General features: G+C 46.4%; 1 protein-coding gene across 1 annotated transcript in view; it reads right to left on the reverse strand.

Moving 5' to 3' along the window:
• EFCAB8 (EF-hand calcium binding domain 8) overlaps positions 1 to 13,507 on the reverse strand; it is a 3,728,836-nt gene that overhangs the window by 517,107 nt on the left and 3,198,222 nt on the right. The window contains exon 32 of the mRNA XM_044089017.1: positions 5,076 to 5,208. Within this exon, the coding sequence (XP_043944952.1) occupies positions 5,076 to 5,208 (133 nt within the window). The remainder of the gene's footprint in view (positions 1 to 5,075; positions 5,209 to 13,507) is intronic.

Consider the following 13,507-nt stretch of genomic DNA (forward strand, 5'->3'; position numbering starts at 1 on the left):
GAACTTTAATAGTTGAGACAGAAGATCCCTGATTAAACAGGGATGTTAAGAATTTCAAAACCTCTGGGACAGGAGCAGTGATAGGGTCTAAGCCCTTGAGTTGAGCCCAGATAGCAAACCTCTTCCACTTACTGAGGTACAATTTGTTAGTGGTGGGTTTGTGGGCCGAAGATAAAATGTGAACAACTTCCGGGTCTAGTGTGTGACTTCTAACTAAGGTTGGAAGTGGAGGAGCCAAGCTGTCAATTTCAGAGATTGAAGGGACTGATGCCAATGTCCCGACTGATGGATTAGCAAATCCGGGATCAGGTCTAAGGTCCACGGATCGTCCACTGCATGCTTTTTCAGGTAAGGAAACCATATCTGACGAGGCCAGTATGGGGCAATCAGAATCATTGAAGACCCTAGTTGAGAAGCTTTTGAATAACTTTGGGAAGGAGTGGAATTGGAGGAAAGGCATAAAGTAGCCCTGTTGGCCAAGGTTGTGCTAGAGCATCCATGGCTGGTACTTCCTGATGTGGAATCAAGGAGAAGGAACCTCGGCACTTTGTGTTTTGTGGAGTTGCAAATAGGTGCAGCAGCGTCCCCCATCTCTTGAAAACCTGGGCTGCTACTGTGCGGTTTAGAGACCATTCGTGAGGAGAGAGAATTGTCCTGCTTAATTTGTCCGCCAATACATTTGACTTTCCGGGATGTGGGTCGCTACCAAGAAGCGGTTGGTAGCTACAGCCCATTCCCACACTCTCATGGCCTCTCTGCAAAGGGGATACGATCTGGTCCCTCCTTGTTTGTTCAGATACCAAACCACCGACATGTTGTCTGTGTGGATGGCGATGATGCCCTGAGGAAGAAACTTGTGTAAGGCCTGTAGGGATAGAAGTACAGCCCTCATCTCCAACACGTTGATGTGGAGAAGAGCTTCGTCCGGAAGCCAGGAGCCCTGAACTAGCCTGCCCAGACAATGCCCCCACCCTATCTGGGAGGCATCTGTCGTCAGGGTAACCACTGGAGGGAGAACAAAGGGTTTTCCCTGATCCAAGTTGGATGTTTGAAGCCACCAGCGAAGGTCCCTTTGCATATTTCCGTAATCATGATGTGATGATTGAGGGGAAGATCCTGAAAGGACCATTGAGTTGACAAGAGCCACTGAAGAATCCTCATGTGTAACCTTGCTAGAGGAACTAAAAGAACCGTGGCAGACATTGAGCCTAGAACCTGTAGGACCATCCTGGCTGGGGCTTTGGATCTCGAGATCAGAGCTTGAACTTGGCCCTGTAAAGTTCGGATCCTTTCGGCAGGAAGAAAGACGCATCAATCTTGAGTCTATCTCTGCTCCTATAAACTTTATGCTGAGAGGGCAGCAAGACAGACTTTGACCAATTGAATGTAATCCCTAGGGAAACACCCAGGAGATGGTGGCTTTGAGGTTGTCCATTAGTAGATGCCTGGTGGTGGCAGTCAGGAGCCAGTCGTCGAGATAGGGAAACACTTGGAATCCAAGACTCCTCAGGTGAGCCGTCACTACTGCCAAACACTTGGTGAACACCCTGGGGCTGTGGTGAGACCAAAGGGCAGAGCACAAAATTGGTAATGACTGACTCCCAGGCTGAAGCGCAGATACCTTCTGGACGCCTGATGTATCGGTATGTGATAATAGGCGTCCTTGAGGTCTATGGAGCACATCCAAACATCCTTCTCCAACAACGGAGAATGGATTGCAACGTGACCATTCGGAATTTGGATTTCGTGACGGATTGGTTCAGTCTGCTGAGATCCAATATTGGTCTCAGGTCCCCTGTCTTTTTGGCACTAAAAAGAACCTGGAGTAATTTCCTGATCCGATCTGGTCTGTGGGGACCGGTTGGATGACTCCTTTTTCTAGCAGCTTTAAAGCTTCTGCGGCTGCTATTTCCCTTTGACTGGGTGGTGGGTCCGGGATTCTCTTGGACGGAGGGTGAGTATTTGAATGGGATGGTGTAACCTCCGGCAATGATCCGAAGCACCCATCTGTCCTGAGTGATTGACTCCCAGGCTTTTAGGTGCTTGGCAACGACACCCGACTGGCTCCGAGCAGCACAGCCGGGCAATCCCTCATGTGTGGGAGGCTGAAGAGCCACGAAAGGACTCGCGGTCTCCACAATTGTGGGCCCTCTGCCGCCTCTGGGACGGCGTCTCCCTGAAAAATTTCCCGCCTCTGCCTCTGGACGGGGAATCTTCCTGCTGTTGGGAGAAAAACTTGCGAGATTTTGAACCACATTTTCCCCTCCTTTGGCCTTGGGGTAAGGCCGAAGGGAGTGGAATAACGGGCCCCTACGGCAGATAACGTTTTCCCTCTTGCTCACAGCGGTAAGGGTGTCTTTCACCTTGGGTCCAAACAATGAGGACCCATCAAAGGGGAGCGTCGGAAGGAAGACTTGAAGGCCTCCGAACTGACACAAGCGAGCCAGGCTTGTCTACATAGAGCCACGCCTGTGCCTGCGCTCTACCCGCCCGCCGCATAGGAAATGAGCCTCATGGACGAGTTAGAAATTGGCGTAAAGATAGCCAACTGAGAGCTAACCGACTGGGCTAGCTGCTCAGGTAGGTTACCGAGAGGAATCTGACAACTCCTTGACCAGATCCCTCTGAAGCCTGGTAAAATGTGCCAAATAATTCAGAGACCTTAAGGTAAAGGCCGCTGAAGTCAGGGTGCGCTTCCGTACCTATCCATACTCCTAGACTCCTTATTAGGAGGATGGATGGGCGTTGAAGCCTCTGCCACGTCTTGTTGTGTAGCAGATGCCACCACCATGGCATCTACAGCCACGCCTTTAGTAAGGAACTCCTTCTCGGGGTGCAGATAAAAATTTATTTGGGCGAAGGGACTGGTTCCACGGTATCTGGATGTTCCCACGCCCGACAAACTAAATCCAGAAGCTCATCAGGGCGGAGACACCCAGGAGGCGGAGGCTGAGCCCCAAAGGCCTTGAGGAGCACTGACTCGTCAGCAGAGGGGTTTGGATATCCAGCCACCTCGTTGTTTGAGGATCTCTAAGATGTCTGCAAATGAGACATCATCCGAGGGCGACTTCGGGGACCCCTCTGCATCATCCATATCAGTGTCGATGTAATAGACTCGGGGAGTCCACGTGCTTCCTCTTGCACGATCTCTTCCTTGGGGGTTCCTCTGAAGACAACTCCGAAGAACCCTCAGGAGGAGGGGAACCCCACTGGGGGTAACCTCAGGCCTCGGGGCTCCGCTGGCTACGGACAGGGAACTGCCAAAGACCCAGTCTCCACGCCCAGGGAAGGTGCTGGTAAACCGGAGAGATGGCGAAGAGGACTTGGCCAAAGCACTCCTCATGGCCCTGAAAGCCGGACCCCAGAATCCTGGGAGTGTCCGGACTCGAGCCGTGATAGCCGACGGAAGTCCCGCAGCGAAGCACCGAGGGAGGCTCGGAACCAGCATAGGTCCCAAACATCACCCCGGGTCCAGCCGAAGAAGTCCGTACCAAACTCGGACCCGAAGGTCGGGTTGGAGTAAGGGTCGGAGCCGACCCTGAGATCTCCACCGGCTCCAACAGCACCTGCTCCGGCGGAGCCAAGCAGTCGGAGGAGGAATGGCAATGGGGTGGGCCAAGGTCATCGGCTCGAAACCAGCTGGGTCGGAACCAAACAAATTTTGGAAGACTGGGGACTGGAACAGTCTTAGGAGCACCCTGTCTATATCAGAATCCGACATCCTCGAAGACCGAGAGGAAACAGAACGGGTTCGAGAAGGCCTCTCCAACGGCCCCAAAGGGCTAGGGGACCGGCTCGGCGACTCGATGAGTATCGGCGCCGAGGAATACACAGCAGATTCCATCGGTGCCGAGGTAGACTTGGCGCCGAGGAGGAAGTGTCTGAGCGACCCTTGTCGGCTCCGAGAGCAGCGGAGCCGAAGGTGACCCGCCTCTCGATGCCCCAGCCATCGGCTCCGAAGCCAGAGGAGTCGATACTGGTGGCATCGAGGCAGACCGTTCCAACCTCGGCTCCGAAGTCTTTGGAGCCGAAGGAGAGGCCTGCCTAAGTTTCTTGGCAGTCGGATCCGACGGACTGGTCGGAACCGAAGCCCTTTTCTTTGGTGGAGCAGGAGAGGATGCCAAGGCTTCTTCAAAGGAAGGTTTAACTAACCCCTTAAGAATCAATTTATTTTTCCTCTCCTGGAGGACCCTTGAGGAAAAAGCATGACATACACTGCATGACTCCTGCAAGTGCTTTGCCCCGAGACAATATACACAGAGCGAATGATCGTCTGTGATAGACATTTTAAACCCGCATTTCGAACATTTTTTAAAACCCGAAGGCCTAGGGGTTTGAGACATGATAATACACAATTCTAGTCACTTTGACAGGAAAGTAAACCACTAAATTCTTACTGCTGATAAATCTAAGCTTACAGTAATATCTAATGCACGCACTTCCTGTAAAAAAGAACAGGGAACTCTAACCAATTATAGAATTACTAGAGACCCTGTAAAGTATTAAGGTTGACAGCCCGGGAAGGCCCTGGATGGAGGGGGGCCGAAAACAAACTCAACCCAGTCACACACAACAATTTAACAATCCAAATCGTACACAAAGTTAGCGATAGCCGTTAAAACAGCTTTTGTGAGCAAAAACAGCAAAAAAATGACAGAAAAGTTAGTTAATAAAAACTACTCAGCCCAGCCAGCTCGAGACCACGTCTTCGCAGGGAAGCGGCAAACGAGATCTGGGGGACTGGTAGTGGTGCATCCTGGGATATAGTAAGCTCAGCCAATAAGAGACTTCGCTCTTTGGCATAAGCGTGCCGAGTCGGAGCCGAGGGATCGGCTCCGAACCCATCATTCAGAATGTAGGCGAGATAGGATCACATAACATCATCTGTTATCTGATGAAGGAAAGTAAAATAATGTAAATGCTGCATAAAGGATATGTTTAGAAAATGTGAGACCAGCTACCTGATTTGTTCATAAACACAGATTTAGAAAACAGAAAATATTTAATTTTGATCATGCTAATAAATACCTTAGAGTAAAATCCAGCTAAGACTATAGTTAGTATTGTCTACTTACTCCCAATGTGGATATGCACCTTTGTTCAGTACTTTTAACGTCTGATTAGAGCCAACTTTCTTGATATCAGATGGCAGCTCTTTAGGTACTGAAAGATCTTCACCAATCTGCCATACAGACTCTCCAAATGTGCCTGTAATTACAATACCAGATTCAGACATATTTTCTCCTATTTTTTTTTTGCATTCTCAGAGACCCTAAAAAATAATATGTCCTTGATAGCATTATTTTGTTTGTCTATGAACATTTTAAGTAGTGAATATACTCACCATATTAGTATCTCTTCAAGAAAGAAATTCTTATAGTAATATTTAGAACATTTGGGTTCCCTCACCAGCATCAGCTGTGATGAAGCATGATTTTTTTCCAATAGTCAAACATATCCCTGCTTAGACCAACACCTACTGCTTCGCTTACAGTATTGTCATGTCAGAATTAGCATGAACACCACATAACAGCATGGAAAGAAGGGATCATTCATCCACTTCAGTACATGGGAATGGTCCCCTGTAGGTGGTCCTGATCAACATTCAGACTTTGTCCTCAAAGCTAAAATTCCTCCGCTGGATCCTGCAATGCACTGCACCTCCCTCAGTACTCTAGATTATATCTACTCTAGACACTCAAAGGTCAGACAGCCCTAAATCTCAAAACCCAGCATACCTCAGATTAGGAAAATGCAAAAATAGACATGTCTTGGATAGTATACAAAGTCTGTAGTGACAGTTTGAATGTGAAGGAGGGTAGGCTTGTTGAAGTGGACAGACATAGATAATCAAAATCCAATGTTATGATAAATATATAACTATGGTATCTTGGATTATCCAGTCTATCCACTTCATCTCATGGGACTCAGTCTTCAGAGATATGCTTTGGGTGGCATCATGACAGAATACTATGGCCTCAGAGGAAGACCTTAATCTAAAGATCACATCCATCTTATAGTGTCTTTTGAAAGTATATAGTGAAACCCACATTGTACTAGCACAAATATTGTATACAGAGTTTCTAAAAAAATGCAGATGATGTGGGCATGAATTTGGTAGAATGTTCCTTTGATTTGAAAGGAAGAATTATATTAAAACGATATACAGTCTGACAGCCATCTGGACAAACTTACTTTAGTATTGTATGTCCCATTTTTGCAGGAGCAAAGTATATGAATAGTTGGTCATGTTTTCTGTGTTGCTTTGTTCATTGCAAATAAAATCTTAATTGTTTCTGCACATCAAGACAATGAAGGATGCAATCTTCTTTACTGGAATACTGAGGAAAAACAAAAAAGGGTGGCCAGCCCAAATGGTGTTCAGTTCTGAAACTATTTCAAGCATAAAATAAGGATTATTTGGTACAGTGACCCTATCTCTGTGAAAAATCAAGTAAAGGGGTGCCAGAAAAGTGTTTGCAACTCTGAAACCTTTTTAGCCGAGGTGGCAGCCATTAACTCTGAAACCTTTTAGATGAGGTGGCAGCCATTAAGAAGAAATTTATTCTAGAGACGTATTTTAGATCAGCCCAACTGCTGATTCAAACTGGGGGAGGATTAACTTTTCAAGAACTAAGTTAAGATCTCAAGGTAGACTGGGTCTTTAATGGGGGGGGGGCAAAGAAGGAAAAAAAAGGCCTTACCCACCCTTCAATTATGATAATGTGTAAATTAGACATTGCTGACAAATGTACCTTGATAATGGAGAAAATGGAACCCACATTGAACAAGGATTATAAAATAGTAAGACACAGGGTATTAGTGTAGAGTAGGGGTCTAGAATCTGCTGAATTTCCCAAAGGGACAACTGTTTCCATTTATTCTTGTACAGCCACCTAGTAGAAGGGTTCTATGATGTGATAAGGATTTGGACTACCCATGGGTCACTGACCATAAAGGGAAATGGAGAAACCATGGAATTAGTTGTAGGGATTGAATGTCAGCATGAACACCACATAACAGTACAGAAAGAAGGGACCATTCAACCACTTCAGCACATGTGAATGGTCCTGCCAGATATGTGGAACAGGAGATCCAGAAGTGAATCTAGAAACAGAGGTTTCTTCCTGAGATGACAATAAAGCAAAGGGAACCATATCTGTTATGTACAGAATAGGGCTATGAAGATCATTGCTGTTCTGCACGACCTTGCTTTCTCTATGAATCTCATGATCAGAGGAAGTAATGAGAAGGTATACATAAGTCTCAGTGGCCGCTGGTGATTTACAGCATCTCTGTTGGGTCTTTCCCTGTGGGGGGATAAGGGCAAAGAAGTTAATGAAATTTGTGTGTGACAGGGAAGCTTACAGGTTGAGCAAGACTTCCCCCACTGAATGACTATCATCTGTGTCCCACCTGGATTAAGGGATCAATCTTGGAGCATCAGAATACATCTACTGAGCCTGTCTGCTAGGTAGTTGATCCAACTGAGGATGTACATTACCAAAAGAAAGCATTGTGAGGTCAACACCCATTCCCACATTCTTGTGGCCTCTCAAAAAAGGAAGTATGACTTAGTGCAACCTTGTTTGTTGACAATATCACACCACTGACATGTCTGTGTGAATCGCTATGATACCCTGCAGGAGTAGTTCTGAAAGGCCTGCAATGAAAGAACGGTTGCCCTCACCTCCAGTACATTGATATGGAGACTGGCCTCTTGCTGAATTCATATTTCTTAGCCTGTTTAACCTAAATAGTGTTCTCCACCCACCCAACAGATGCATCTGTGGTAACTGTGGCTGCTGGTAAGTGAAGGACAAATGGGCATTGGATTGTTAAGGTTTGGCATTTGTAACCCCCATTGCAGATGAATCTGGCATACTTTGGCAAGGTATGGAAGGGGTAATGACTAGCACCCAGATGGAAGAGAAGAAATTTCCCAGATACTTTGTCAAAATTTATGTGCAAATAGGCATCCCAAAGATTCACTAAGCATATATAATACCCTTCCTGTAGGCATGGAAGGATTGACTGCACCATAAGCATCCAGGACTTATTTTTCTTGATATAGGGATTCATACTACTGAAACTAGTCTATGGTCCTGTGTTTTCTTTGGAACATAAAAGAATTTTGAGTATACCCTGGACCTTCTGTAGTCTGGTCTGGTGGGACCTCTTGGATAGCTCTTTTTCTATGAAGATTGATGACCACTGTTCTCGCTGCCTTCTTTTAATGAGGTGAGATGTTTGGTAGTGGTGGGGAAATTAACTTCGGTCTCTAAAAAGGGTATGGTATAGCCTCTCAATATGATATTCCTCAACCATCTGTATGATGGCCAACCACACTTACTGGTGCAGAGATTGGTGATCCCGGCTGTCTCCAGAGTGGCAGGGTCTCAGGGGTTCTACTGTTTTTTCCTTTGGAAGGGACATGGAAACCCTTGATCAGCAGCCCACTTCTACCTCATAAGTGGCATCAATTGAAGCGATCTTCACAGCTATGGGAACCTCTGTCAGGGAACAGATCAAAAGTTTGCGACTGAGATTTCTTATAGCACAAATTCTTAGGGCCTTCTTGATTCCTACATAAGGACCTCTGGGGGTCTGTGAATTTGGCTTCCGCAGCAGATAGTGACTTGCTTTCCTGATCACTCTTAATCAGTTTTTCTTTCACCTTCAGCCCAAATAGAGAAGTACCAATGAAGGACCATTGGTGAAAACTGCCTTGACGCTTTTTTGCAAAATCAAAAAGTTTGTTCCAGGCATAATAGCACATTGTGAGGCCTGTCCCAGCTGCCCTGGCTTCTCCATCATCTGCATTACGTAGGAGCCACATACAGAGAGTGGAAATATTTAACATGATCACTACCTGTAACCCGATTTCTCAATGAGCATCAGTGGTAGGAGATGATTCCAGTGATTCCAGAGTCTGATCTGCTAAATTTATTTGCATAAGGTAATTAACAGCTCTGATGGCCAAAATGCCTGATGTAAAGGCATTCTTCCTCATTTGAACCATCACTCTCAAGTGTCTATCTGGTGGTTGGACCACTGGGTTTTCAGCAGAGGGCTCCCTTTTAGTAGCCACCACTACCATCGAGTCTACATAGGGTCCATTATACCAGTGGGGTCTGTCTTTGGGAGGCTGTAGGATTTTGTTAGTTTTTCTCAAAGTGGGCTCAGCTGCATCAAGTTCTCGCCATGCCCACTCTATGACCAAATCGATCATGTGGTCCACATAGGGAATCACCCAAGACATAGGTGGGGCACCCTGAAAGGTCTCCATCAGACTTTCCTCATCAGAGGAGTGAGTTTACAAGCCTGGTTTTCTTCTGCCTCATCAATTCTAATATCTCCCCTTATCTGGTGTCTTCTTGGAGGAAACTGTGGGGATCTCTCCCTCTCAATGTGATTAGAGTTGGATGTGAGAGAATCTGCCAGTGAGTCGCTGTGCTTTCACATGCCCTCTACCTCATACTACCTGGAGGAGAATCATCCAAATTACCAGAAGAAGGGACTTGACCCTGTAGTTCAGGGCCTCCTATTGCCTTTTGAAGACCTTTATCTCAGAGAATCATGACTGGTGCTCAAGGCTCCAGACTTGGGGAGGAGCTGAAGTCATTGGTGCATCTTCCATAGCTGACCTCCTGGATAGAGTTTTGTTCTTTCTAAGAATTTGAATACCAGCATCATGCTAGTCAGTACTGAACCCATCGTAGATGCAGGAAGTGTTGGCACTAAGGATCAGGTACTGAGCTATGCAGCCCTGACAGGGTCAAAGCCAATGTCAAGCTTTCAATGTCAAACTTTCAGTGCCTAGGAACTCTTGGTATAAAGGGGACGGGGGTCTTGAGTGTCTGAGCCAAGCATGTCAGTGCTGAAGGATCCAGTCCTTTCAGTATCAATGCAGACCTAACTTGTAAAGCTGTCTGCTTTGATACTTTGATATTCCCAGAAATGAAACAAGGCTAGGGAAGGAGCTTAAGATATCAGTGTGCTGGGCCCTTTCTCTATCTGCCCTGGACATGTTGGCTGGGGTTGAAGACACACACACACACACACACACACACACACACACACACACACACACACACACACACACACACACACACACACACACACACACACACTCAGAAATCACTGCTTTGATAAAGCCCTGCAACATGCATGCCCAGTCAACAAGCATGGAAGGGGTTCTGACAGACATTATACAGAGGGCTGAAAGTGCTGAGGAAGGAAGGAACTCCAGAAACCAAAAAAGCTCATTCTCTGAGGAATGGATTCCCATTGCCTTCCTCAGAGAAGAGCCCTGAACATGGGAAACCTCAAGCTGAAAACCCCCCTTGAGGGAAAGCTGAAAACAAGCCTGCATGATTTTCATCCAGTGGGACTCTACCAAGAGCTAAGAAGGAGCTTAAGTCACCTTAACTTGTGGGTCTCCACCCTGGGAGTTTTGGGGGAAAGGAGCTCTACACTCAGATACTGGGTCAGCTTTCCTCTTTTATATCTTCCTTTTCTTGTCATCCTTCTCAGTACATTTAGCTTCCTCTGAGGGTAGTACACCCTATAAAATTAGTTTGCTCTGTCATTTTTTTGCGGATGTGGTGACCAAAGGCCTTGCAAATTTTGCAGGACTCCTTTAAATGTTCAAGGCATGTCATGGATAGCTCTTGGGTGTCCTGGGATGGAGCTCTTTAGCTGCAACAGCTGCACTTAAGGAAGCCAGGAGACTTATCCATGTGTACCAAAATCCTGAATATCAGCAACACTATCTAATATAAATAGTCACTAAGCACAACTTTTAGTTATGTACTCACCATAACTTCAGATGTTTGGGATCCATCTCGCCTACATTCTGACTGATGGGTTCGGAGCCGATCCTCGGCTCCGACTCGCACGCTATGCCAAAGAGCGAAGTCTCTTATTGGCTGAGCTTACTATATCCCAGGATGCACCACTACCAGTCCCCCAGATCTAGTTTGTCCGCATACATGCACACATGCACGCACTGCTTATATAACATCGTCAGATGAAACAAGATAAAACAGTAGAACTCAAAACCGTTCAATCTCCTCTGATCTCCAAGGCAGGGGGAAGGAGGGTATTAGGAATGTGAGAGATGGATCCCAAACATCTGAAGTTATGGTGAGTACATAACTAAAAGATGTTATGTGATCCTATCTCGCCTACATTCTGACTGATGGGACAGCGTCCCTAGCACCTGAATCCTGGGTGGCTCACTGGAAAACACTCCTGAGTACCGTGGAACCAAATGATGCTCGCCCTTTAGATGCCACATCCAATTTATAGTGGGAAATGAAAGTGTGCGGGTTGGACCAAGTAGCCGCAGCACAAATCTCAGAAATAGCGAGCTTGGAATGAAATGCAATAGAGGTAGCCATAGCTCTAGTAGAGTGAGCTTTGACAGATGTTGTAAGTTGCTTATTTGAAGAGGAATAAGCCTGAGTTATGCAATCTCTAATCCATTTGGCAATAGTAGCTTTTGTGATGGTTTTACCCAGTTTATTATCTGAAAAGGACACAAACAATTGGTCTGTTTTTCGAATCTGTTGAGTCCTGTCTAGATAGAAGCGCAATTGCCTGTGAACATCCAACTTATGCAAGGTGTATTCCACTTTGTTTGAAAAATTTGGAAAGAAAACTGGTAGCTCTAGAGATTGTTGGAGACAGAGATTAGAACAAACTTTTGGAACAAAGGATGGATTAGGCCTAAGTGATACTCTATCCTTGTGAAAAATCAAGTACGGTGGTTTGATAGATAGGGCTTGAAGTTCTGAAACTCTTCTTGCAGAGGTAATTGCAATTAAGAAGGCAGTTTTCCAAGACAGATATTTCAACTCACATGTAGCAGCCGGTTCAAAAGGGGAGATGTTAAGGCACTAAGTACCAAATCAAGATCCCACGGAGGCAGGATGAAAACTGGGGTCTTAAAAGCACAGCACCTTTTAAGAAAGTTTTACATAATCTGCTACTCATCAACGGTGGGTCTATGGACTCGTGAAATTTGGAGATAGCTGCTAGTTGGACCTTAATAGTAGAGACTGAAGATCCTTGATTAAACAAGGATGTTAAAAATTTCAAGACGTCTGGTGGGGCAGTAATAGGGTCTAAACCTCTGAGTTGAGCCCAGATAGCAAACCTCTTCCACTTACTGTGATACAATTTCTTAGTGGTGGGTTTGTGGGCTGAAGATAAAATGTGAATAACTTCAGGGTCCAAGGTGTGATTTCTGACTAAAGTCGAAGTGGAGGAGCCAAGCTGCTAGCTTCAAAGTGTGAAGGGACTGGTGCTGTTGCCCGACTGATGAATCAGAAGGTCCGGAGTTAGATCCAAAACCAAGGACCGTCCAGAGCATATTTCTGTAGGTAGGGGAACCATACCTGACGAGGCCAGTACGGAGCAATTAGAATCATTGTGGACCCCAATTGGGAAGCTTTCTGGATAACTTTGGGAAGGAGTGGAACCGGAGGAAAGCGTAAAGCAGTCCTGTTGGCCAAGGTTGGACTAGAGCATCCAGAGCTGCTTCCCCCTGACGCTGGGTCAAGGAAAAGAACCTTTGCACTTCGTGTTTTGTGGTGTTGCAAACAGGTCGCAGCACGGAGTCCCCCATCTTTTGAAAACTTGAGCTGCTACAGCTTCGTTCAGGGACCACTCGTGAGGAGAAAGAATAGTCCTGCTCAGTCTGTCTGCCAATACATTGGATTTCCCTGGAATGTGGGTCGCTACCAGGAAGCGGTTGGTAGCCACTGCCCATTCCCACACCCTCATGGCCTCTCTGCAAAGGGGGTAGGATCTGGTCCCTCCTTGTTTGTTTAGATACCAGACCACCGACATATTGTCTGTGTGGATAGCGATAATGCCTTGAGGGAGAAAGTTGTGGAGGGCTTGTAGGGACAGAAGTACAGCCCTCATTTCCAACACATTGATATGGAGAAAGGTTTCGTTTGGAAGCCAAGATCCCTGAACTGACCTGCCCAGACAATGCCCCCCCCACCCCGTCTGGGAGGCATCCGTTGTCAAGGTGGCTACCGGAGGGGCATAACAAAGGTCTTCCCTGATTCAGATTGGATGGCAGAAGCCACCAGCGGAGGTCCCGTTTGCACGTTTCTGTAATCAGTATGTGATGATTGAGGGGGAGATCCTCAAAGGACCATTGTGTCGATAACAGCCACTGAAGAATCCTCATGTGCAATCTTGCCAGAGGAACTAGGAGAACCGTGGCAGACATTGAACCTAAAAGTTGCAGGACCAACCTGGCTGGGGCTTTGGATCTTAGAAGCAGGGCTCGGACTTGACCTTGTAATGTTTGTATCCTTTCGGTAGGAAGGAAAACTCGCATCAATTTTGAGTCTATCTCTGCTCCTATGAATCTTATGCGCTGAGAAGGCAGCAAGACAGACTTTGACCAGTTGAATGTAATTCCCAGGGAAGTACCCAGGTAGATGGTGGCTTGTAGGTTCTCTAGTAGATGCCTGGTGGTGGC

Source organism: Protopterus annectens, chromosome 12.part0 (genome assembly GCF_019279795.1).
Source record: "Protopterus annectens isolate FY-2018-M chromosome 12.part0, PAN1.0, whole genome shotgun sequence".
NCBI lineage: Eukaryota > Metazoa > Chordata > Ceratodontiformes > Protopteridae > Protopterus > Protopterus annectens.